This window comes from Chlamydotis macqueenii, chromosome 15, assembly GCF_036417535.1.
Source record: "Chlamydotis macqueenii isolate bChlMac1 chromosome 15, bChlMac1.mat, whole genome shotgun sequence".
Taxonomy (NCBI): domain Eukaryota; kingdom Metazoa; phylum Chordata; class Aves; order Otidiformes; family Otididae; genus Chlamydotis; species Chlamydotis macqueenii.
This window is the reverse complement of record NC_141570.1, coordinates 4,468,157-4,493,320: the sequence shown is the minus strand read 5'-3', so window position 1 is coordinate 4,493,320 and position 25,164 is coordinate 4,468,157. Positions and strand designations below refer to the sequence as shown.

Genomic DNA, 25,164 nt, shown 5'->3' with positions numbered 1-25,164 from the left:
TGAAGGCAGCAGACGTTTTGGGGAAGGACCTGTCTATCTGGAGTGAGGATTACCCTTCCCAGAAATGCTGTTTTTCACTTTCCACACCCCAAGGGCAGATCTCACTTTAGTTTCCTTTCTGGTGTCTTGAGTAATGTTTTTATGTTTTCTTCCTTTTCTATTTATTTTTTAAATAAATGAGGGAGTGCAGTGTCAAACATGGACACAAACCAGCAAGAGTCAGTAAATTCAAAGTGAAGGGTGCAGCTGCATTGCCGGCATCTGCCATGGGGCCTTTGGTTCGCTTCTCCTCGTGAACGACATGCCGAGGCTGACAGTTTGTCAGCCTTCACTTCCCATTCTTGTCCTTTCGCTAGTTTGCATGATAACCCAGCCCTTTGCCTCTAACAAACGCATCCATATTTTAATTTTGTCCTCTGTAGAAGGAACACTACCAGTGTTCAGCCGGCCCTTAACTCTCAGCTGCTTCTCCCCTCATAAACCTCCTAATGTGTAATTAGGAGAAAGTTTTACGGCACAAATCTCCTCTTACTCCAAAAGGGGAGAGCTGGTGTTTAAGACCTAAATAACTGACAGCTTTCCATCTCCCCAGCCGCAGCGCAGCAGCAGTTTGTTAGTGGCCTGAGTTAGCAGAGCCGGAGCCTTCGTTAGTGACTGACAGTTTTATTCAGCATGGAGACCCCAATTAATTGCCTGCAAAGCCGGGCTGGCCCGTGGGTGCTATGGATGGCTGCGGCCCGCAGTGCTGCTCGTGGCTGGGGCAGGCCGGACATCGTGTTACATCGGAGGTGGTTTCACCTTCCCCTGTCATTCAGATCATCTCCCCATGGATGTGTTTCACTCCCAAACTGGCTGGAGGAGTTAAGGCTGGGAGATAAAGATCAAATCTCACGTCAGCAGGAAATAAGGCTGGGGCAGGCGAAATGTTGATAGAAACAAGAAGCAAAGGAAAAAAATTTTTTTTTTTTTTTTTTTTTTTTTTTTTTTGAGGAGCCCTACCTTTTCCATCACACGTGTTTAGGCCTTTTTCAAGACACTGAGTGTCCAGTGAAAGGCAATGTGAAATGGAGAAAGGGACAGGTGTCACTGAAGGCAAAGCATTTATGAGCAGTGCGAGTGCAGCCCTCAGGACGCCGACTGGGCCTGGACGAGCCTCGCATCCCTTTGCGGGAGCCCGATGTGCGGCTTCCTTTGCTTCCCTTGACGGTTTCTGTGAGTTAATACCCCGTTGATATCCCAACCACAACACGCGCATCTTTCCTCCTTAAACTGACTGGTAAATACTGTGTACAGTGGACTAATGATTTTCTGCTGAACTTAAAGGCCAATCTCTGCTATCACAGGTGACCTTCTAATGAATTCTCTTTCAGCTGAACTTCTAACATTTAGAGCTAAACCTAGTTTTGAGGGATGGGGCAAGAGATGCAGTGAATGAATTCACAAGTGTGTGTTCAATATTTAATCGCAGAGTTCACCACTGAAATAGAATGCTTTTTTAGTTTGGATATATCTGATTGCAATCTCTGTGTACAAAAAGGGACCTGGATGTTCCTGGTGGAGATAAGAGAAATTAACTGAGGCTCTGGAACTAAAAACCTTGTTGCCAGCACTTGGGAAGCCAGAGCTTATGCTGTGCAGGGCATTTGCTTGGAGCCAGAAGTGAGGAAGATGTGAGGACATCCCTCTTTCCCTGCAGCACTTCTGACCACTGCGGCTGCATCAGCACCTCTCTGGGATCCCAGGGATCACACCCTGGGTCCCATCTTGGCCAAGCCCTATTTCCTACCTGTCGTAGTTCAGCCCCGATCGGACCAGACTACGCAGTCTCTCTCTCAACTCCCCCCCACCTTCTGAGAGAACAGGGAGAGAAAATATAAGGAAAAACGGCTCGAGGTTTGAGATAAGGACAGGGAGAAATCCTTAAAGTTACCGTCACGGGCAAAACAGACTCGACTTGGGGAAAACTATTCATTTATTACTACAAACAGCAGGATAATGAGACAGAGAACAAGATAACCTCCCCCCACCCCTCCGTCTTCCCAAGCTTAACATTATCTCTACCAACTTCCCCTCCCGAGTGGCACAGGGGGGGGGAAGAGGGAATGGGGGTTGCAGTCAGTTCATCATACGTTGTTTCACACCGCTGCTTCATGGTCGGGGGAAGAACTCCTCACATTCCTCCCCTGCTCCATTGTGGGGTCCCTCCCACGGGCCACAGTCCTTTGTGGAACTGCTCCGGCGTGGGTCATCTCTTCCACGGGGTGCAGTCCCTCTAGAACAGCTGTCCCAGCGGGCCCTCCACGGGCCACAGCTGCCTTCAGGCATCCACCTCCCCCGATATGGGGTCCTTCACGGGCTGCAGGTGGATCTCTGCTCCTCCGTGGACCTCCATGGGCTGCAGGGGGACAACCTGCTCCACCATGGTCATCACCACAGGCTGCAGGGGAATCTTGGCCAGGAGCCGCATTACTCCTCCCCCTCCTTCTGAACTGACCTTGGTGTCTGCAGCCATTCCTCACAACAGGCTGGTAGATGTCTCTCAGGATCTTTTTTTGCATCTCATTCGCTTCTCATCTCCTCTCCACTTCTTGCAGCCGGGCTGGACCGAGTCGGGCCCAGTCGGCTGCCTGGCGAGAGGCCAGAGGGTGAGGCCTGCAAGGCCCATGAGGCCTGCGCCTCCCCCTCTGCGCCTCTGCCCCCGCTCAGCTTCTTCACATCTTCTCTTCTCTCTCTCTTTTTTTTCTGTTTTCCCCTTCTTAAATACGTTATCGCAGAGGCGTTATCACGGGACATTCTGCTACCAATCGGCTTGGCCTTGGCCAGCAGCAGGTCCGCCCTAGGCCCGGCCGAGTCCACTGAACAAAGGGGAGCGACTTCTAGCAGTTTCCTACAGAAGCTACCACCTTAAGCCCCCTCTTACTAACAAAACCACGACACTACCCCAGATAAAAGGTTTGGGCAGAGATTCTTTCAATGAATGAGAAGCATCTCTGAGTCCCCGTGAGACAGGACCCCCTCCGAAGAAACATTCACCAGCAGTCTTTACTGCCCCACACCATGGCCGCCGTCGCCAAGGGGACAGAGCGGTGGAAATGCAACGTTGACTTCTCAAGGGTAGCTTTCCCAACTTATTACAAGCTATACAGAGTGGTTAAATTTACACTTCTTGGTCTGTTGGATGTGCAGTACTGTGCACCCTCATAGGTTTGAGAAAATGAGTGCGAAAGTGCGTGTGTGAACAGTTGTATTTGTTGCAATGAGTGTTGAACATTCATTTTTATTGTTGCCTTTTCTTCCCTCATTTAAGTGGCTTTCAATGCAAACAAATTGCTTTTCAGACAATTCACAATGGGCTCAAATTCTCTTATTGCTGTTTACAAAAGTGTTTATGAAAGCTCAGGCAATTCTAGCAATTATGGCAATATTTTATAGTCTGAGATGCATCTTCCTAGTGTATTGGCGGTTGCAACCATCTAACTTTGAAAATGCATCCCTCGCCCCACCCTCTTCCAAGAAACTAAATCCCAGGCTCCTTTTTTATTGTATTGTAAGTTTACGTGGTAGAAATAATCTAGCCTTCTATTGCCCTGTAAAAGGGAAGTCAATATTTTATCTCTTGTTTTATAGCCATTGTAATATCCAGCTAATACATAACAATGGTACATTATGATAACTTCATTATATTCTGATTGTGCTGGTGAATAATGTATTGGTCTGAATTTTAAGCGTGACAGAAAAATTACCTATTTTTATTGTTCTTTGGTATTTCTCAAATGTAGCTGCAACAATAACATTTCAGCCTGCTTTTTGCATCCACTGAGACTGCTAGTCCTCATGATCAGAAAAGATGTGGTTTGGGGGTTGTTAGCCATTGTGTGTGCTGCTAGACGTGCAGCACGGTACAAATTACCGCGCCAATATTTACTGATGCCAAAGTTAAATCATTCACGTGGAAATGCACCTGCAGTGTTAATCAATCCATCTTTGCCGCTGTTCCCCGATGCATGAAAGTAGGCTGAGGACCAAATTTTGCTCTGTTACACCAGCACAATTCTGGAATCGCTGTGGTGACTCCAATTAGTTTACACCCAGGTAAACGCAAAGCAAATGAGAACAGACCCCTGCCTGACACTGCGGCAGCGGAACAAGTCGCTGAGGGTCGTGCTGCTGGCTCCTGCTTTATTGTTACCTTGATAACACCTCAAGCTACAGAAGTCATGCTGATGCTCACATCTCACAGTGCAGAGGGCTTTCTTTTACAGCAGGCAGCTCCCGTGCTGGAGTCGTATCCGTGCAGAGGCTATCATCATATTCCCATTGCTGTGGGGCATGCAGAGAAAAACAGACATTGCTCGAACAGCTTTGATCACTAAAAGTAAAAGCCCAATGGGATATTTGTGAGGTCAGATCTGCATGAGCTACGCTGGCTTAGGCCCCATGCGTCGACAGTAACTCCATTTTGTCAGCGAAAGTGCTGGCCTCCAGTTGTTACTGAAAAGCAGTCTGGTGAGATTAATGTTTGATTCCTGCACTCAAAATTATTGACTGACATTTTTAATTACGGTTGGTTTTGTTCTTACTGGTAACAGCATCCATCTTGTTGAAACTTCTTTCCATTGTGGTCAAGTGAATATAAGATTACAGGTATGGATCAGGGATCAGAATGGTGCCTGGTCAGGATGAGCTTCAGAATCAATGTCAGCGTGGCTGTTGAGAACTGAGGTTGCCCTACTCTCGTCGGAACACAGTGAAACACTCTCATTGGAATGGCATTGTGTTTTTAGCAACTTTGAAAGGTTTATGATACAAACAAAAACTCATTCCTGTTTAAAAATGCATGGCATGGAAGAGCGGTGCCGGCTGTCTCGCCCTGTGGGCCGTGCCACGTTGCAGGCCAGCGCATGCGAAGGACGTATCACTATCGATATTGTGAAGCAAGCAGCACTCCAGTGACACCAGTCCACCAGGCACCAGTTCATGCAAGGCCACAGTACTTCCCACCAAGACTCAGATCTTACGTTAGTTTGCAAAGTTCACCCTATGCGCTTGTGTAGTGAAGTGGGCTTTGCAATGCGAAAAAAAAAAAGGCAAAACCAGTGCAATTGGGAGTTATTCGTGTAGCAGGTTGCTTGGGCTTTGCTTGCTCTGTCAAGTAACAGGCATGCTGATGCGGTGACCTTACCTGATCAGGAGGGACTCAGATGACTGGCAGCTGCTCCAGCTCAGATCACTGTGGGGGCTGTTGCAGGTTTTAGAGGAGACCTCTTCCATCTGGGCAGTTATAAGACCCCCATCACGAATAAGTGCTGTTACAGATGGGGTCTTGCAGAGCATTCTGACGTTGGTGTGTATCACTGAGCAGCCTTCAGGTAAGCACGTCCACTGCCTGTGCCTGAAACACACAATTAACAACCATTTTTGTCACAGGGCAGAAGGAAGTGCCAAGTCGCAGAGCTCATGCCATTTCTCTCCTTGCTGCTTTCCTAGACGAAGGACTGTGGGATATGTTTGTGAAGGACATCCCGCGCAGTGCTACCTCCTACACAGTCGGCCTGGACCAACTCAGACAGGGTGTAACCTATGAATTTCGAGTGGTGGCTGTCAATGAATTTGGTTATGGAGAACCAAGTGTTCCCTCTGTGGCAGTATCAGGTAATCATGGATTTATTTTCTTTTTTTAATATCTTTTCCAATGGAATTTCTTGGGGTTGGGAGGGAGGAAGAGCAGAGAAAAAAAAAAAAAACAACCACCTTGATTCTCTAGTTGCAGCTTGTTTTCACTTGTTTTAGGATAAAACCAGAGTAATATGGTGGTGAATCAAGACTTGTTATAACAGTATGCTTTACTCTCAAGAGGAAAAAATGCATGTGTACCATCTTTAAATTTGACAAAGAACATTGTCAGGAATTTCATGAGTGTTTATATGTAAGATATTTTGCCCTAAGACTAATTTACACTGTCTACAATTCATTTGCTTTTTGTCCTTTCCTTTCCTGGTCTGTTGTTTTGTTTACTCTGCTTTGTTCTTTTTATTTCCAAGTGTCGTGGTTTTGTTAGTGAGGGGGGGCCTAAGGTGGTAGCTTCTGTAGGAAACTGCTAGAAGTTGCTCCCCTTTGTTCACGGGACTCGGCCGGGCCTAGGGCGGACCCACTGCTGGCCAAGGCCGAGCCGATTGGTAGCAGAATGTCTCGTGATAACGCCTCTGCGATAACGTATTTAAGAATGGGAAAACAGAAAAAAAGAGAGGAGAGAAGATGTGAAGAAGCTGAGCGGGGGCAGAGGCGCAGAGGGGGAGGCGCAGGCCTCATGGGCCTTGCAGGCCTCACCCTCTGGCCTCTCGCCAGGCAGCCGATTGGGCCCGACTCGGTCCGGCCCAGCTGCAAGAAGTGGAAAGGAGATGAGAAGTGAATAAGATGTAAAAAAGAGATCCTGAGAGACATCCACCAGCCTGTTGTGAGGAACAGCTGCAGACGCCAAGGTCAGTTCAGAAGGAGGGGGAGGAGTAATGCGGCTCCTGGCCAAGATTCCCCTGCAGCCTGTGGTGACGACCATGGTGGAGCAGGTTGTCCCCCTGCAGCCCATGGAGGTCCACGGAGGAGCAGAGATCCACTTGGAGCCCGTGAAGGACCCCATATCGGGGGAGGTGGATGCCTGAAGGCAGCTGTGGCCCGTGGAGGGCCCGCTGGGACAGCTGTTCTGGAGAGACTGCACCCGTGGAAGAGATGACCCACGCCGGAGCAGTTCCACAAAGGACTGTGGCCCGTGGGAGGGACCCCACGCTGGAGCAGGGGAGGAATGTGAGGAGTTCTTCCCCCGACCATGAAGCAGCAGCGTAAAACAACGTATGATGAACTGACTGCAACCCCCATTCCCTCTTCCCCCCCCCTGTGCCGCTCGGGGAGGGAAGGTAGTAGAGATAATGTTAAGCTTGGGAAGAGGGAGGGGTGGATGGAGGTTATCTTGTTCTCTGTCTCATTATCCTGCTGTTTGTAGTAATAAATGAATAGTTTTCCCCAAGTCGAGTCTGTTTTGCCCGTGACGGTAACTTTAAGGATTTCTCCCTGTCCTTATCTCAAACCTCGAGTCGTTTTTCCTTATATTTTCTCCCCCTGTTTTCTCGGAAGGTGGGGGGAGTGAGAGAGAGACTGCATAGTCTGGTCCGATCGGGGCTGAACTACGACAGTTATTTTGGCGCCCAACGTGGGGCTCGAGGAATCTGAGATAAGGATTGAGTGTAATTGGGAGCGGTAACGGGCAAAACAGGGATTGAACTTGACAAAAGAGCAAAATGATTAGGGGAAATTTATGTTCTGATTGTGGTGAAGGGATAAGTGGTGAATTGTGTGTAAATTGCATGGTATATTCATTGTTGGTGTTTTGAGGATATTAATTTGATTCTTGGTGCGGGGAATTCTTTTTATTTTCTGTTGATGTGTGTGTATTTTAATTAGAATTCTTAAATACGTAATTCGCAGTTTCCTACAGAAGCTACCACCTTAGGCCCCCCCTCACTAACAAAACCACGACACCAAGGTTCTCTGATAAATGTTTTCTGTGCTATTTTGTATTTAGCTCTCAAATATCAAAGTGTAGTTTCACAAAATTATTCCTGATATCCTCCATGTTGGCAGTTCCAGTACGATGTGGTGCCTCCAGTCTCCCTTCATCAGAACAGCTCATTAGCGATGCTCTCGGGCTCTTCCCACCCTCCCTGCTCTCTTGTGCTTATTCCCACTAAAGAGGTCCTACAGCCTAAACATGCTTCCAAAATCCCTTTGAGCAACCTGGCACTTGGGATGGAACTTCAGTAGCTCAAAAAGCAGCTTCCACTCAGCTTGCCGTGTCTGGGCAGCTTGAGTTCGGCGGCCTGTTGTGAAGTGGGAGAGTTTGCCCTTGTGAAAGCTTTGCTCCTCTTGCCCTTACAGAGACAGCTGTTCTCCAGGTTGCTTTTGAGCAATAGGTTTCATCCTTGCTATGTCAGCAAAGACAGACAAGGGAAATAAAAGAACCTGATAAAGCGGCTTTGTGATTCAAAATTCTGGAGAGTCCTGAGAACCTGGCAGAGCTCCAGTATCTGGAGTGGCTTTTATCTCTTTGGTCCTCCAGTGAAAAGCATAAACACCATTCAACAGTTACCCAGCAGGCAAGAGTATAGTAAATGCTGCTATCACCGTTGAGGCTGCGTTTGTCCTTACACAATTAACCACTTAGCCTGAGAGAGCTGTCTATGGATCTCAGCGTGAGTGCTACCCTTGCTTTTCTCCTTCAGGACAAGGGCATAGACAACTCACTTCAAACACACCAAGAGTCAGTGTTTTTCCTATCTGTGGTTTCACAGAGGCTGTAACACAATGTAAAGGGTCAGTAATCATGTCAGTCTTTCCTTTCCTGGAAGACATTATTCCTCTGGAGCTGGGCATGCAGCTTCTTGTGCAGCTTTTGATAAATAAACCGCTTGTTTGTAAGTTCTGCACTTGAACAGAACTATTTAATTCACCTTCTTTTGATGCTTCAGTGTTCATCTCAAATTGCTGCATGAAAGTAAGAGGTTTCCGTTGAGATTCACAGTCATAAAAGTATAAAGCATTTTAGGCTGGCCACTTCAGCTAGCGCAGGGAGGTATAAATTGCACAGAATCTGCTCAGCCCAGCATGGCTTGTGCAGTTTGCCTTCAGGACTTTATTGGCCCAGACTGGCCTCCTAGCAAAGAAAGATCGTGGCTGCTTTTCACTGCTGCAGAATACCCAGTGATCTGGAACAAATCAGAGCTCTTTTCGTCAGGCTTACGACAGACTTGTGTTGAGATCCAGGGCTCAGGACAGTCAAGGAAAGAGAGCGCCTGCGTTCAGTGATAGTGAGGGGTTTGGTTGAAGTTAGTCTCCTGGCATCGCCCATTCCTACCAGCTGTTCTTCTACCTCATGGACTACAGGGAAATTGCATACAACTTCTGGCTTGCGCTCCAGCAGTAGCTTTTTTTTTTTTTTTTTTTCACAAAGCTGAGGGATGCTGACAAAGAGAATATCACTGCAAGAAGATAACAATACTTATTACTTTAAACCAAGGCTAGCAAGATAACTCTAGAAGGGGGAAGCTGGTATCATTTTGCGTCTCCAGTTGAGGTCAAATGGGGTGAAATGACTTGAAGTCGCACAAAATCCAGGCAACTGAATTGATACCCATGTGCTGCACATCAGGCTTGGCTAAGCTGGTGGGGAAACAATATAGAGTAGCAGTGAATACTGTAGTTAGAGTTATCGGAGGTACTGAAAGACACTGAACCAAATGTACTTTGTTCCCTGGCTATATTTTTCAGAGAGCCACTGAGCAGCATTTTGGCGGGGCACGCTTCTTAAAAAGTGGAATAATCATGGGTCGTGTCAGATATATTAGCGGTTCCTTTGACCCAGGGAATATTAAGCATACTGCAGCAGTCAAGTGGAGCTGTGGGAAGAAACCTCTCTCTCTTCGCTTGGTGATAACTTCTTAGCTAAGGGATTCTGGAGCGCTGCTCTGGGTGCGTAAAGATGCTTATGGAGATGTCAGACCCATGATATGCTCTGGTTCTCTTTGCCATCTAGACGTGTCAGCAAGCCTCTTGAAAGTCTGATTGCCCGGTGGACTATGTTACCTCCTTTGAACACCCTTCTCTGCTGAACACTGTTATGGATGCTGTGGGGCAGAAGGGGAAATTCTGAGGGAGCATAAAGAGGAATTGTTATTCATTTTTTGATCTTTCAGCACAAACAGAAGCACCTTTCTATGAGGAGTGGTGGTTTCTGCTGGTGATGGCTCTCTCAAGTCTGATCCTCATTCTCCTGGTGGTGTTTGCGTTGGTCCTGCATGGCCAGAGCAAGAAGTACAAGAACTGCAGTGCAGGTAAGACATCAGCTCCATGCTGTGCACACACTCTCAAGAGATGTGGGAATTAGAACCCCTGATTTCCTCACTGTGGACTCTTTTTATAGATATTTTGTTTGGCAGAAGACCCAGATCTTTTTGCTGCCTGATTTGATAGAAACGTCTTTTGCCCATAGCCATACTGGGCAAAAAGCACCTAATCTTATCAGGTTTTGGACACTAACCAGGCATGGGCTTGGATGGGACAGCATCTGGAAGTCCCAGGAGCTGTAGCAAAAGCCAAGCAGTCTGGGTCAAATGCTTGGCAGAAAACCACAAAAAAAGGAATGAGCTGAGACTTCATTTAGCTTTGTCTTTATTCCCTGATAGATGGGAAGAAGGAGAAAGATGATGCTTTTCCACAGCTGCATCCAATGCGAATATTCTAGGTCTGTGTGTGTGAGGACCATATCACAACTGCTGTATATTAAATAGTGCCCTGCATCTCGCATCCATTCCGTAAGCCAAGCTGCAGTTGCTGGGCTGGGGCCAAGCAGCTAGGAGGTGTCTTGGTTGTCTGGACCTGTTAGACTTGAAGGCATAATGAGCATCGAGCTTTGAATTTTCCTTTAGTTACAATTTTCACCAGTCTCCTTTCTGAAAGGAAACAGGAGCTACCTGCTCTATTACTAGGAATGTTAAAACAGTCCCCTTTCAAAACGCCTGGTTCTTGAACTCTGAACATTGTTTTTACCTTTTCTTCTCCTGACATAATAAAGTCCTGGAAGAGTTGTTCACATGTGTATTTCTCTGTTAGCCGCCTCTGCCTCCAGCAAGAAATTGCTCTGATGCCAGGAGGTGCCAAAAAAGGCACATTAATGAGTAGGATGAGGTGGATGGGTCTTTGCACTACCCGTTCTTAGGGATTAATGTAATGAAGAAGTCTTCCAGGCAGTATTTAGTAATTCAGTCTCAAAGTGAAGATCTTTTCTTTCTTTATAATTCACTTCTAACAAGTATTAGAAAATCAGATTTCAGTCCCATGAGATACAAGATGTACGAATACCGTGGCACTTTACCAAGTTAATACTATTATGTATTTATATTCATAGCTCATAGGAAGCTTCTCATCATCTTAGTTTTGCTCTGTGTTTGGGGGACAGATATGAAAAGGCAGGTCTGCCCTGTACTGTCAGATATCAGTGTTCACACTGGGTCTTAATGTAGCGCTGAAATTGAAGCTGAGGATAAAGTACCTGTCTGCTGCAAAGTTGCAATATGCAACCGGTCCTTCTCCCCGGGACACGCTGAGCTCACACCTTTGGGATTACAAAGAATGAGCATGAGAGAGAATAAGCTCTTGCTATATTTGATCACAAGAAATAATATACTTTGCTGTATTTTCCCTCTGCTGCTAGTCCCCTGCCTTTTTCCCTGCCTTACATTGTCCAGTGAGTTCTCACACCTATAGCTTATCCTCATTACATCTGCTCTGACATCTTTTTGCCATTTGCTATCCACTTACCTTTTCTCTTGCTTTCTTTCCTGTCCCCCCCCGCACCCTTTACTTCTCCTTTTTTTTCTGCATTTCCTAGTTTTACTTTCTCTTGCTTTGCTTCAGTCAGCATGAACAGGATTCACACTTGCTTCAATGGCCACCTGAATTAGTCACCTGGTTTCTATTTATAGTCAAAAGACAAGAATAAGCACTTTTGGAGCACAGTTCATCTGCGCTGTTTTAGATACTTACCTCCAAATGAAATGCATCTATCCATGACTCCTCCTTTCCTCTCTTTTGGCTCCTTCTGCCAGTTCACACTCCTGACAAGCTCCTCTCCTCCACTCTGATTGTTCTCATGTGCCAGTAAGAAAGGTAAAGAGATTTTCAAATAATTAATGGTGTCATAAAACACACAGAAGGAAAAGTTAGCTCTTACAGTTGTATTTGGGGGGAAAGTGCCTTTGTTTCAGCTGAATTTTCATTGCCTGGCTCCAGGTAAAACCATCTCCAATGTGGAAGAGTCGGTCACCCTGGATAACGGAGGCTTCACTGCTCTGGAGCTCAACAGCAGGCACCTGAACATCAAGAATACCTTCTCAAAGAAGAATGGAACCAGGTAAGAAGCTGGGAACACCACTCTAGGAAACGGCTTTTTATCTAGCTTCAAGCAACTGTTAAATAGGGAAAAGGGAAGAGACTGTTGTCTGGAGGATGTATGGAGGACTTCAGTGCCCTAGGCTGTGATACTGGCTTCTAAGCATGATTTAATTGTGTCATTTCAGAGAATTGACAGCGTCCCATACACTCACCCTTTACGTTTCCTAGGTCTCCTCCTCGCCCAAGCCCAGGGGGACTGCACTACTCTGATGAGGATATCTGTAACAAGTACAACGGAGCTGTGCTGACCGAGGGCTTGGGCTTGAACGAGAAGCCCCTAGAAATGTCGGAATCAGAGGTAAGAGTTTCCCTTTGCTTTGCCAAATATTGCCCAGTCACTGCAGACATCAATTTCCCCACTGAATCCTGGCGAGTCTTTGATGTCCCAATCCCATATGTGCATTATACTGTTTTGTCATTATTTGTCTGTCTGGGGGACTTAAAAATGTCTGATTCACCAAGCTGTGTTCATGTCACATCTTCAAATTAAAATGTCAAAGGAAAAAATGACAAGCAGGACCCAGCCAGGGCAGATTCCAGGCCTAGCGTTGGCAGATACCCAGAATTTTCCAGTGTTACATAGAAAGGCAAGTGTGTGCTGACCTCTCTGGAAGGGGCTGCGCATCCCCTTCTGCCTGTGGGCTGCAAACTTGGAGCACTTCTGGGAAAATGTACATAAGCTGCAGAATAACCAACTGGCTGCAGCTACTGTCTGGATGAGGTTGCAGGTGGGACACACTTTGGATTCTTTCACTGGCTGAAGTATGGGATGTTTGAAGTATGGAAGTTTTCACAGTGCCCTTCTTAGACAGCCACGGTGAACACCAAGATTTGGAAGAGTGGTCTTGAGCAGTGATAACTGCTGCCTCTGTTACAGAGGGAGTAAGTGGGGAATGAGTAACCTGCCAGGGAGCACATGGCCACGGCTGTGAGAACCCAGCATTCAGATTTTTGAACACCCCGGCCCGCAGCCTTAGTCTAACTCACAAGGAACCTTCTGCTTGGGTTGCCTTTAGACTCTGTTCTCTGGGGAAGGTGGGTGTATGCTGGCGGTATCCATCTGGCAGTGCTCCGTCTTGTGTCTTTTATCCCCTTTAAGAAGGAAAAAAGTGCTTGTGGTCTATAAAAGCCCAGCAGTGGCCAGGGGTGAATAGACAGACTTAAAGGGATAACCAGAAAGGTGAACCTGTCTCTAAAATCGTGTGTTGTCAGCTGAGATCCTGACAAATCTGAACTGACAGCGCAAGAAGCGAGCAGTGGGCCAAACCACTCCAAACCTGACCCTTCCAGCAAGAATAAATCAGGAGCAGCAAGTAGTGAAAGAAGATGACAGTTTTCATCTGTGGCTTTTCTGCACCTGCAGCTACAGCTGCTTTTCCTGGCTACCTAGCTCTCACCTCCTGCTAATTACCACGGACAGCCTGCTGCTTCCTGCTGCCCTGTGGCCAACCCATGGTGCAGGCAGCTTCCCTCAGTGTAGCTCAAGCTGCTGCCTATGCAGTGCACAAGCGTTACCCTCCAGATTAGACGCGTGGTGCTTTGGTCACGTCGCTCTAACAGCCCAGCATTAAACCTGTCATTAAAGCCGTTTGCTGAGCATGATCATGAATTTAGCGCTGACACCTTTTGACATTAATTTCGGTGCCCTGTGTGGTGTTTCCTGGTGATGCGCAAAAGTCTACTTGCAGGGTGTCATTACTGCCTTATATATGCACTGTTTGCACAACAGAGAAGAAAGTGGGGCTTGTTTCTTTTTCTCAGGCTATTATTAATATTATTTATTTACTGTGTATTGCAGTCGAGCCCGATGGTCTCAATTGAGATTCTAGTGTTTTTGTGAATCTTTGTGTGCATGTGAGTATGTGAACAAAATGTGCCTCCTGTTTTTCCTTGGGGCTTAGATATGCAGCCCTTCTGTATCATGTCTTTGATGCCTGGGTTTTGGTTTTTTTTTTGTGATGGGGAGTGCTTTTAGGCATGAAATGTTAATATGCTCCCAGTAGAAGTTACCGTAGGAGATGCTGCCTTTTGATCACTCTGAAAATGCTGTTTATGTTGGCTGGTACAGAGAGGAGGTGAGGGTGGGCTGGGGCAGAGGTGGGTATAGATGTTTGACCACATTTTTCAAGCATTCCTGTACCTATTAGCTCTTCCTGTTTGTCTTTTCCTTTCTTTTTGCTTCTGTTCTCAAAGGAGATCTTAACAGACAAGCTCTGTTTTCTGAGAATTTCAGAATTTCCATCTCTCTTAGCAGGAAGAAATGTTTTTCGTTATATGAAGAGTTACAGATATCTTTTTATGTAAGAGCTCTACGCAGGTTTGGTCTTCTGCAGCAAGGGGAGTCCTGATGCCGTTTTTCTGTGGTACATCTTTGCATGGATCTCAAATACCACTTAATACAATGCACATAAGGGCTGGCAGGGCCAAAAACTACGCTTTTGCTGTCATCTTGTTGCTGATTAGTCTTACCCCCATTGCCTGAGGTGTGAAGATTTTATAAGGAAGCTCACTGGCTTCAAGTCTCATGGGGTTTACTGAACATGAAGAAGTCTGTGAGAAACTCGGAGGCTGACTGACTGCACTTATGACACAACTGCCTGGGAGTGTTCCTCCGAGCTCCCGCCTGATGAGGAAAGCAAGAGAGAAACAAAGAAGAAATCAAGCAGACCAAGCAGCACTCTTAATATTCATAAATCAAGTGGTTAACTCACTCCATGTCATGAAAGCCAAGCACCAGTACTATTAATGAGGTTAAAGTACTTTAATTGACAGGTATGGAGCAAGAGAGTGCTAAGAGTGTAATTTCTAAATGATTAATAATAATAGGCTTTTAGATAATGAGTCAAGTGGACGAGGCTCTGGACAGATAATCTCAAGAAATCTGGTGTTCACCATGTACAGATGATATATCTGCGATGTCATCCAACCATGGAAGAGCAGTTTTACAGGAGAGTAGGGGAGAGTGGTGTTTGTTGGTTTGTCCTCACATGTCCTTGTGGTCTCTCAAAAACAGTTTTCAGGAGATAATATTCTCACAGATTGCACACATTATCAGTCAGTGCTGAATGCTGGAGATGCTCTGGTTTTCCCAGCTGCTCTCTGCAGTCTAACTGACTTTTACTTTCTCAGCTCAGTAGGAAGATATTGTAAATTTCCACTTAACACTTAACAGGAAATATGATTTAACTTGTTTCTCATAAAGTTCTCCGATGATTTGGACAAGTTGGGCACCATGTGGAAACCAGCTGCAGGTGACACATTAAATAAGCAAGGGTTCCCGTGTCTGGAGAAATCTGTTTGCCTAGTAGGTTACCTTGTCTCTTTTACAGCATATTCATTTCACGTTGACCAAAAGAAACTGCTGCCGTCTACATTTTTAGAAATAATCTCATAAAGTCGTTTCTTAGGCAGTCACTTTAAAAAAAAAAAAAAAAAAAAATGATAATTGGAACTATTCTCAAATTTCCAATTGACTAAGCTAGCCAAGTCTGGTTGCCGGCTTGCCTCTGAACAGCACTTGTGCATTTCGTGCTATCAATAAAATGCTTAAATAGCCTCTAATTTTCTGTACTTGCTGTTTCTTAGGCTTCCATGCACCTTTGGTTGACAGTCTGTAAGGTCACCACACACCCAATCACGCCCCAGTCTGTGGAGGTTTCCAAGGTAACAAAGTCACAGTCGCAGGAAGGCAGGAAACCGAAAACAAAGCAAAAAGCCCTGCAGAATTTCTATTTACTCAATAATTTAAAAACCACTAAAAAGTAATCCTCTAGTATAAGCTGTCTGTGTTGTCATGCAAAACAAGTTTATCTTGCTACTCCCTGGTTTTCATTAGGGCAGAGAGGGATGTGGGATGGCAATTTAGAGAATTCCTTGCCTGGTTAGGGTGGTTATTAGTACCTTGTTCGAAGCAGAGCTTTAGAAAGATGGATGGAATGGTCAGTTCCTGCCTGTTCTGAAGGAAACACAAAGAAAACACGTATCGACACTAACGAGTAGGTGATCCTTTCCAGCACCAGTGCTAACGGTGGCGAAAGGCTGAAGTTAGAACAGCTATATGTTTCATGAAAGTTGCTTCTGAAAGGGACTAGCCTTATTTACACTAAATTAGTGTTTTCTTTCAGCTGATATAATGGACTAATTAGTAGACAGATTATCAGCGGGTGGTATTGTTTTAAATTCCTCTTTCTGTTCATGGCAAGTCCATGTGACGTTGTATTTCAAATGGCAGCAGTCCATCTAAAAGCATTCCCAGTATTTCTCCTCTTTATTATGTTGACTTCTGGCAATCTCGAAAGAGCTTGGCTTAGGTACAGAAATTATATTAGTTTTGTGGGCGAGTATTTTTCTGCTAGCAATGGACAGAAATCAAGTGACTGCGTCAGTATTATTATACCTATCAAGTCAGGTGTTGGTCTTCTGGATACAGCTGCTTCTCAGCTTTTCTTCTTAGACCTTCCAGGCTTTTAGTTGTCTTTATGTTTCTGTATGTCCGTGGGGACATCAGGAAGAGCACTAAGGAGCTACTAGAAGTTTGTGGTTTGTTTTTTTTTGTCCTTATGCTTATGACACCTCAACTCAGCTGTGATCCATCTTTTCGGCAGGAGCTTTTTTCTTTGCGGGGTGGCTGAGCGTATCTGAGTTAGAAAGAGCAATGGTAACGGGGAAAGGAGTTGGGAGACGTGGCAAGGGCAGTGGTGGTGTTGTGCCTTTAATGGAGAGAGGAGCTCACACCTTCAGGCGCCGCTTCTGCTGAGTGATCCATAACCACCCACCTCTGCTCGGGCTGTAGAGACTTCTTCTGGATGTCCACATCATCCCTCAGCTTCCCAGGCACTTTTTACCATAACATTAGATGATGGAGCTGCAGCAGAATGCTCAGAGATGTAGACTGGTGCAAAATGGAACACCTTGACTCTTGATCTTTTGGTCTGCAGGTAAAGTTGGTTGCTTCTCCAGCTGTGGACCAACTCGCCCGTGCTATCACTGCCTGCTGCCGTGCTGCCACATCTGCAGTCATCAGAGGCACTCTTGTTGGAGCCCCTTACAAAAACAGACAGGGCAGTGTTGGCAGGACGTTCCCTGCAGCCGTGCCAAGGCTCTGGAGCTGCTCTCTGCACCCACTGCCTGTGAAGCGGTCCAAACCTGGGGGTATTCCAGGCATGCTGCAAAAACCACCTGTTCCGGAAGGTCTTTGGAGGGAGCCGGATGCTGGCTTCCTGAGGCTGGCAGCTGGTGTTCTAGGAGATAGACTTGCTGAGTTCCTTCTGGAATAATTATTAAATGCTGGTAGGGTTTTGTTGTAATATTAATTACGTGTCAAGGCACCTGAGGCTTTGCATTCTTAAAACAGTCAAACAGTACCTAATTCTGAAACAGCCAAGTCATGGTTAGCAGTGGAAGGGAAATTTTGCAACCCTGTAAAAAGCTGCTTTGCTCAGACTTTTGGAAAACTTTGGGAAAAATTTCTGAGCCCTGTCCATCGCCCTCTGTGCTGGGAAACAGGCACGAAATAGTATCGAAGCAGCTATCTAAGCAAAGAAGTGTTATGATGAATGCGGTGTCCTTTTCCAATGATGGTTCGCAAGGCATTTGAGGATTGTTCTTCAGAGACCATTAAAAAGGAGCTTTGGAGGAGGAGAGACTATGTGGCAGGCAGGATCAAGAAGGATGTGTGTTTGCTGTGTGGTGGCATAGATCAGAACGATACCAACCTTTTGAAACTAATTGCAGCAACTAACAGTTACGAGCTGCGCTCACCCCTTTCCCTCTCGTATATCTTAGGCAGCTACTACTTTGATATTTAATTGCCTGTGCAGATTATCAGGGGAAAAAAACAGAATAAAAGCTTTTGCATGCTTGAACCAGGGATTTTGAGGGAAGGCATGAGATATGGAAATGACTGGTAAACGTTTGTGTGCTCTATGGGATATGGCTGTTACTGGCGGGAACATTAGCAGGAACAGAAGGAAAATGTGCGCTTAGATACCGTGGCCAAGGCTTTGCCGTGGTCCCTGGACTCAGAGGGGATGTACGAGCCCTCTGTGATTCCTCCAGCTGTACCCCAGCAGCTTCAGAGGAGGGGCAGATGCACAAAGCTTATCTGGTTACGTCTCAATAGAGCTCCCACTCGATATTGATGTGGGCTTTGAAGCTCTCCAGCCACCATGCATAAATGTTTCAAGGGGTAAGATCTGCTCGGAACGCAGGGCTGTGCCTGAGCCATCCCAAGAAAGCAACTTCTCCTGCCTGGCACTTCTTCTTTTCCAGATTTCATATTCTCTTTCTTCCATCGCCGCTGGTTGTGCGCCTTGTTGTACCACCAATAGTCAACTGGAACATACAGATAGAGTTGTTTGCCTGAAAACAATATGATTTTGCTTAATTCCCTTTCAGTGATATAACTAATTTTCAATACTTAACGGGGCTTGCAAGCCAAATGCAGAGCACCACGCAGGTGGCCCAGTCCGACAGCCACAAACAGCAGCACGTCTGGCTAACTTCAGTGCGTTTGCGTGGAAGACGTCCCTTCTTTCCATGGGTCAGGAGGGAGATTCTCGATTGCAACTGCAATCTTGTTGATGATGTGATTGAAAGCTGTTGGTTTCCCTGTGACGTCTCTACGCTTCCCTGCCTCTTATGTCAAAGTAGGAGCTCCTAGCTCCTGCTGCAGCGTTCTGCGGTGAATTAGAAGGGATTTCTCTGCATTTCACCAGCATTCGTTGGGGGACTCTCCCTCTAGCAGCAAAGCCTGGCAAACCCAGAGCACAGTGCTTTTCAACAGTGCAGCACGCATTGCACTTGGACTACAAACCATCCTACCCTAAAAGTACAGCTTTGTCAGCTGCTTATATTAAACTTGTCTCTAATGTCTTTGAGTGGAACAGGCTAAATAATAGATGCTAATGGCTCATTTTTTTTAATTTTTTTTTTCCTGGTGCTCCAGGCCACTGACTCGGATTATGAAGATGAGTTGCCAAAGCACTCCTTTGTGAACCATTACATGAGCGACCCCACCTACTACAACTCATGGAAGCGGCAGCAGAAAGGGGTGAAGCACCCAGCGTCCTATAGATACGAGGAGTGCGCCGCCAGCGAGGCAGAACCCTATTTCCAGACTGTCATCACGACACAGAGCTCAGGAGGGGTGTACACCCCAACGGGACAGCCTGCGCCCGGCTCCCGGACTCCAGTGACAGGGTTCTCCTCCTTCGTCTGAGACGGGGCTGGAGGATAGAGCCGAACCGCCGGCGGCACTGGGAGGGACCCGGCGCAGTGACTGTGTGTGCGTGACCGGTGTGGTGAACTGTGGGTAACTTCTCTATCAGGGTAGAAACGGATGGGAACACGAATGAGGCTGGGTTTGGGTTTGGTTTTTTTCTGAAGACAATCAACTCTAAAAAAATGGAGCTGAACTAGCTAAACCTTTGTTAAAAAAAAAAAAAAAGGAATTCTGAAAAGTGATGATTTTAACCACTTGTGAATAGTAGGGGTTTTTTAACTGCTTTTTGTAACACTGCTTCAGGAAGCAGCTCCCATGCCCTTCTCTTCCCTCTTTCTTTCTCTGCCTTCCTGTCCCCCCATTCCCAAACAAGGAGGTGAATTCCCTAGATGCAATGAGTGACTTTGTGATGTGATTTGAAGAGAAAACATAAAACCTCCCAGGCTCCTTTTTTCTTCCTTTTTCTCTACTCTTTTATTTTTTTTCTTTTTATTTTTTCCCTGTCATCAAGGTCAAATAGGAAAATATAGAAAAGGGACAAATTTTTACATGAAAAGCAGACACCTCCTCTCTGCTCTCTCCTCTTCTCGTTGCTGCTCCCACATTAGGAGCACTGGCTGGTCAACTTAGGCTCAGATGTGTCTGCTGTAGGCTCACTACTGGTGTATCTATACTGAATTACTGACTTGCTATTTTTCTTGTTCGAATGGGACCTGCTGCATTCTTTAAATATTCCAACTCCAGGGCCTTTAGAAGAAGAGATGGCTCAAAAGAGCACTGCAGGCAGTGGTGGGTGAAGCAAGAGGGAAGTATTCAGATGCAAGGTCATTTTATTTTTGGTGTGGCTCTAATCCTCCCTCGTGGACTACGTGTGCCATTTGAATCGGTCATTTTTTAAAAGTCAAAGGACACAACCCAGCAAGCCAGAGGAATCTTTCAATTAAGATTACAGTGACAAGCTAGACAGTCTACTAATTGATGAGGTTTTTGATCCTCAAAGTTATCCTGCCCAGACAATGGAAGTCGAGCATCCTTTCTCGCCCAGACTCTGCAGTGCTGCTTACTGGTCTGTAAAAAAGTACATGGTAGCCGGATCTGATTTTATTTTTTCAGTACAAAGACACATCACGCAAACTGGGTGAGTTCTGGTCTCCACAGGTGCCTTTTATTGATCCTTTATCTTCGTATCTGGGAGAAGCAGCAAAGTGTCTCCAAATAAAGCTAACCAGATTTTTCAAGCATTAAGCTCATGAATTACCTTGTCCACGTTTACAGGCTGCTTTGTGCACTTGAAGCTACAGCCTTTGGAAAGAAGAGAGGGGATTTTTAGTTTATTTTCCATCCTTTTGTGTAGCTCCCTTTTTGTTTTCTTCTTTTCTATCCTTTTCCCGAGTCTCATGTTTAGCAGCAAGTTGTTTGCTCACGAGGAAGTTGTCAGGGGTTTAAAGAATCCAAGTCCAGCCCTTGGACCTACCAACAGTCCTGGATCATCAGTTTTTTTTTACCGCGAGAGTTTGAAAGGTGGATTTGGAAGTAGGCAAGTTCTTCCCACTCCACTGTCTGGCATTTCTTCCCGGGTGGATGGGAAAGTTAGGAAAGGTCAGCCGGGAAAATTGGTATCCTGCTGCTTGCTAATGTCCGGTCAGGGCATGTGTGGACATTGTTACTTATTGCAAATTGTCCCTGTCCTATCTGGAGGGATGTGGGACAGCTGTGGCATTGGGTGGTGGTGTCTTCAAGGCAGGTTATTGAAAGCAGCCCAGCGTTGATCATGGTGTCTGCCTGTTCCTGCCCACGGTGGCTGGTTAGAAGCAGCCTGGTGGCACCTCACCTGAACAGGTGAGGTCCAAGGGCAAGCTCAGCCCTGCTGTCACCTTTATTCTTGGACAGGGCAAATGATCTCAGAACTGCTTTTACTCTTTGTCACTGCCTCTGAGCACTGCTGCTCTTGGTGCATACAGATTCTGGATAGCTTTGGCATGGGATTGCTGTTCCTCTCCAAAGGCTCCAGAAAGAAAAAGTTCAAAACCAAAAACTCCAGTGGGTGTGTTTAAGGGCTTCTGAGTTTGGGATAATTATCCACAGCTCATTAGATGGCAAGGGATATGCAAAGACACAGGCTTGAGCCAAAAACCTGTGAGCCATCCCTCTCTCTGCACCTGGATAGGATGTGTGTGGGATGGAGAAGGGGCTCCAAAGAGGATGATGTGGAGCTTACTGCGAAGAGGAATGAAAAGCAAACATGAACCCCACTGCCTTCTGTGCACTTTGACTGTTCTCTTAAGCCATATGGACTTTGCTTTAATTACCGAACTGTTTGCAGTCTGAGTTTTTTGTTTCTTAGATGAAATTATCTATGTGACTTCCTGATTTGTTTTCTTTCTCCTTTGTTATTTCCTGCATCAGATTACATATTTTTAAACGCCTTGTTTTATATACATGTGACATAGCAATGCAATTGCTGTTGGAATATTAATGGCGCTTATCCAACAGGTCTGAGAGGCAGTGCTGCAGGAGGGGCCTTTCAAGGACCACTAAGGACGTAGCTACATAGGTTAGTAGAAAGCAGATCAAACACTGAAGAGTTTTCTCCAAAGGAAAGCATAGTGTGAGTAGCTCCGTATCTCCTGAATATTGCCAGACTTGGTGTAAGGTGCAGTTACTCCCCGAAGCTGATCTGATACCATATTGAGCAAAAAAGCAAGGAAACCATGGGGAACAAAGGAAATGGACTTTGTGGCCACTGCTGCACTGAAGGACAACACAGAGAGCAGCACGATCTATACAAAGCGAGGAGAAGAGACTTTCTTTTTCCTCAGAACCATCTGCAACTAAAATGCCTGAGCTTGCTGAGGACCTGCTGGGGTGGCTGTATGGCCCTTTTCTTCTGACTGCTGCCAAAATAACAGGTTAGGTGTGATTCCTTTAGAACTTGTTCATCCGAACAAAGGTATTTCTGTTCCATCCCAGTCCACGCTATTGTCACTCTCGGTTATGTTTTGTTTAGGAGCTGGCTTTTCTTACACCTGGGTTTATTCTACTGAGGCACTTGCAGAGTGTGGAAGCGCCCTGCCCTGCTCACCCCTAAGATGAGCAGAGGATGTGTGGTCTGCTGCCCACGATCCTGTGTGGATCCTACATGCATGATGCCTGTTCCTTCTTGTTAACGTGCTGTACTTATAAGATATGATTAATGGGTAGGTTTTATTTACTTCAGATATCAGGTAAATTGTTCTGTCTGGAAGGAAACACTCCATCAGTTAGCAAGAAAGCTCTATTTCATAGCTGTAATCTCTGAGAATCACAGCCTTGAAATACGACTTTTAAACATTAGTTGTCATGTTACAATAACTTCACCCATCAAATCCACTTCTGTTTCCATCTTTCTGTTTAGAACAGTCTTGAACAATGAAGGCTTATATTTAAAATGCCTTCTTGGGATATTTTATTTTTATTTATTTATTTACTTCCCCATGTTTCTCAGGTCTCTTGGTGGCTGTTATTAAAAAATAAAAACAGCATCATGAAATGACCAAGGGAAACATTTCAAGGAATGGTTTAATTAGAGCTCATTTTGCATACAATAGCCATGGAAATATCCAATTTCCTGCAGGGAAAAAAAGTGCCAAAGTCTTCACCCACCTCCCAGGGCTGAGATGACACCAGACACCACCATCAGCGATGCTCCCGACGCTCCCAACGGCACTGAACTTCAGGTTGTCCCTGTCATAAATCACCTACAGAAGTGCACATGAGTGAAGGAGCTGTGCTGTTCCAGCCCACTCTACGTGGAGAATTTTATCCCCCAAGAAGTCCTATCACAGGTGGTGCATCCCCCACCACAGCCCACACCCTTGGGTGGAATATTTTCCATTCTCACCTTTTAATGCTCCGATGTTGGTGCATGACCAGTGCTGCTCGGGTGCGAGCGGCAGCGGTGAGAAGGGACAGGAGAGGGCACTGTGTTACTTCCATCAGTGACAATCTCTTTTTCCCCACCCTGGGAATCACTCCGTGTGAAACCTTTTCAAGGGGAGGGCAGGGAGAAGCGAGAGCACAGCATTTACTAAAGGAATCACACCAAGACCAGTGATCCCACTTTTGGAAGCAGTCGGCATTACTGGAAATAAGAAAAAAAAAAAACATAGAGAAAAAGAAACTAATTCATTACCCAAAAGGATTTATTTTTTCCTCTTCATTTTGAGTGTTAAAGCCAGTGATGCTTTGCAGATGGGCCAAGATCTTGTTTTTCCTGCTTATACCCAGGTCTCTGTCAGAAGCTGCCGTAGCAGTTGTTTAGAATAAATATCCAGGTCTGTCTTGATGTGGGGATACATTTATTATCCTTGTCATTGCTTCCCTCAAGAAATCTATTGGGTCATCCAAAGATTATCCAATCTGCTCTCCAGAAAGGGAGGAGAGAGAGCTGTTTATACATACAGAGCACTGACATCTTCTCCCAGTTGCTGTTTTCAGATAAGCAGGGCAAATTGTTTCAGAAAGATCCTTTTAGAAAAGGAATTTATCAGGAAATTAAAAAAAAAAAATCCAAAACACACAAAAAAAAACCCCACCAGAAAGATAACCTTTGTCAGGACCATAAGAAATCTTGAAGTCCTAGAAACCTGTGCCATGTAAGACTGATTGTGATCCCATCTTTAGTGATCTCTCATGAACAGCAGCCCGAAGGGCACGTGCAATGAGGGCTTAGATTTGGAGAGGAAAAGCCTTCACGGAACAGTTGCTAGATGGGCAGGTTGTACTCCAAACAGCTTCGTTCGACCTGGAATTCCTGCTAGTTCAACCACATTTCTTAGGTTGTTTTTATAGGTTTTTGCCAGTGTATGTGGAGTCCATACATCATCACGGTGTTACTAGAGGTTGCGTTGGGAGAGGCATGCTGCTGTGGTGTGTACACAAAGCCACACGATGTGGTTGTACGGTATCCATCAAAACCTCCTTACGGAAAGCCACCCCTGAATTAGGAGCACATTCACCCCAAGACTGAGCATGTTGGGCTGGGCACAGGCCTTAAACGGCTCCACTTGACAAGTCCCTTCAGTTCTTTGTGTTTCTGTAGTCCTTTTCTTCTCCCTCACATCTCCACACCCTGCCCTCCCAGACAAATACGGTTGGCTTGCACTTTGTGAAAGTGTAAATTTGCTGTCCCCGGTGTTAGAGAGGCACAACCAATAAGCACACCCGTGACACGTGGGACAGGTGAGATATGTTTGAACATGGAGTGAAATACCACTGGGACTTGAGATTCAGGCTCTGACTCAGAATTTTATCTTCTCAAAGCTGCCACCTGCCCATTTTAAATGGCCTTGGAGCCACAATACTTGGCAGGAAATTCATTATTTTGATGATGTTTGATCACTGTGCACTTTCTTGGGGCTTGAATCACTGGATATAGAGACGGGAATGGAGTTACAGAGCTTTATATCAAAGTATTTTCCTGTCTACGTTCTCTATATCTGGGAACAACACCTTTCTGCTACTGCAACGTGATGGTGTTCTGCAGGTGGGGCACTGGGAAGTGCCACCAGCACTACCCCTTTGGTGTTGTTGAGCTCCTGGGCAGAGCTGGGACCTGTCACGGTGCAGTGGGAGCTCTCAGGCAGCAGAAAGGTGCAAGAATGTCATATTATGGTGAGTTTGTTGCTGGTCACTTTCCCACTCTTGGGATGGAGGCCGTCCTCTGGTTTGGTATCTGCTGTCAGTTTAGGGGTAGGACCACCTTACACAGCTGTGTCTGAGCTACCCTTCGGTGTACTACGGTTATCAGATCGTTGCTTTTACTTCATTGTCTCCGTAGGGATTTGCCCTGGATTTTTGTTCCGCACCTCTTGTTAGTCTCACTTTCACCACTCCACTATTTTATACAAGAAAGTTACTTCTTCTTTTGCAAACTTGCTTCTAATTAAAAGAACCCTTTTTTGGAA

The 25,164-nt window shown here is 45.8% G+C and overlaps 1 protein-coding gene across 1 annotated transcript in view; it reads left to right on the top strand.

The window, feature by feature from the left end:
- SDK1 (sidekick cell adhesion molecule 1) overlaps positions 1-25,164 on the top strand; it is a 408,452-nt gene extending 383,288 nt beyond the window's left edge. The window contains exons 40-44 of the mRNA XM_086759378.1: positions 5,488-5,652; positions 9,741-9,878; positions 11,836-11,956; positions 12,166-12,295; positions 18,944-25,164. Coding sequence (XP_086615504.1) covers positions 5,488-5,652; positions 9,741-9,878; positions 11,836-11,956; positions 12,166-12,295; positions 18,944-19,216 — 827 coding nt within the window. The 3' untranslated portion in view covers positions 19,217-25,164. The remainder of the gene's footprint in view (positions 1-5,487; positions 5,653-9,740; positions 9,879-11,835; positions 11,957-12,165; positions 12,296-18,943) is intronic.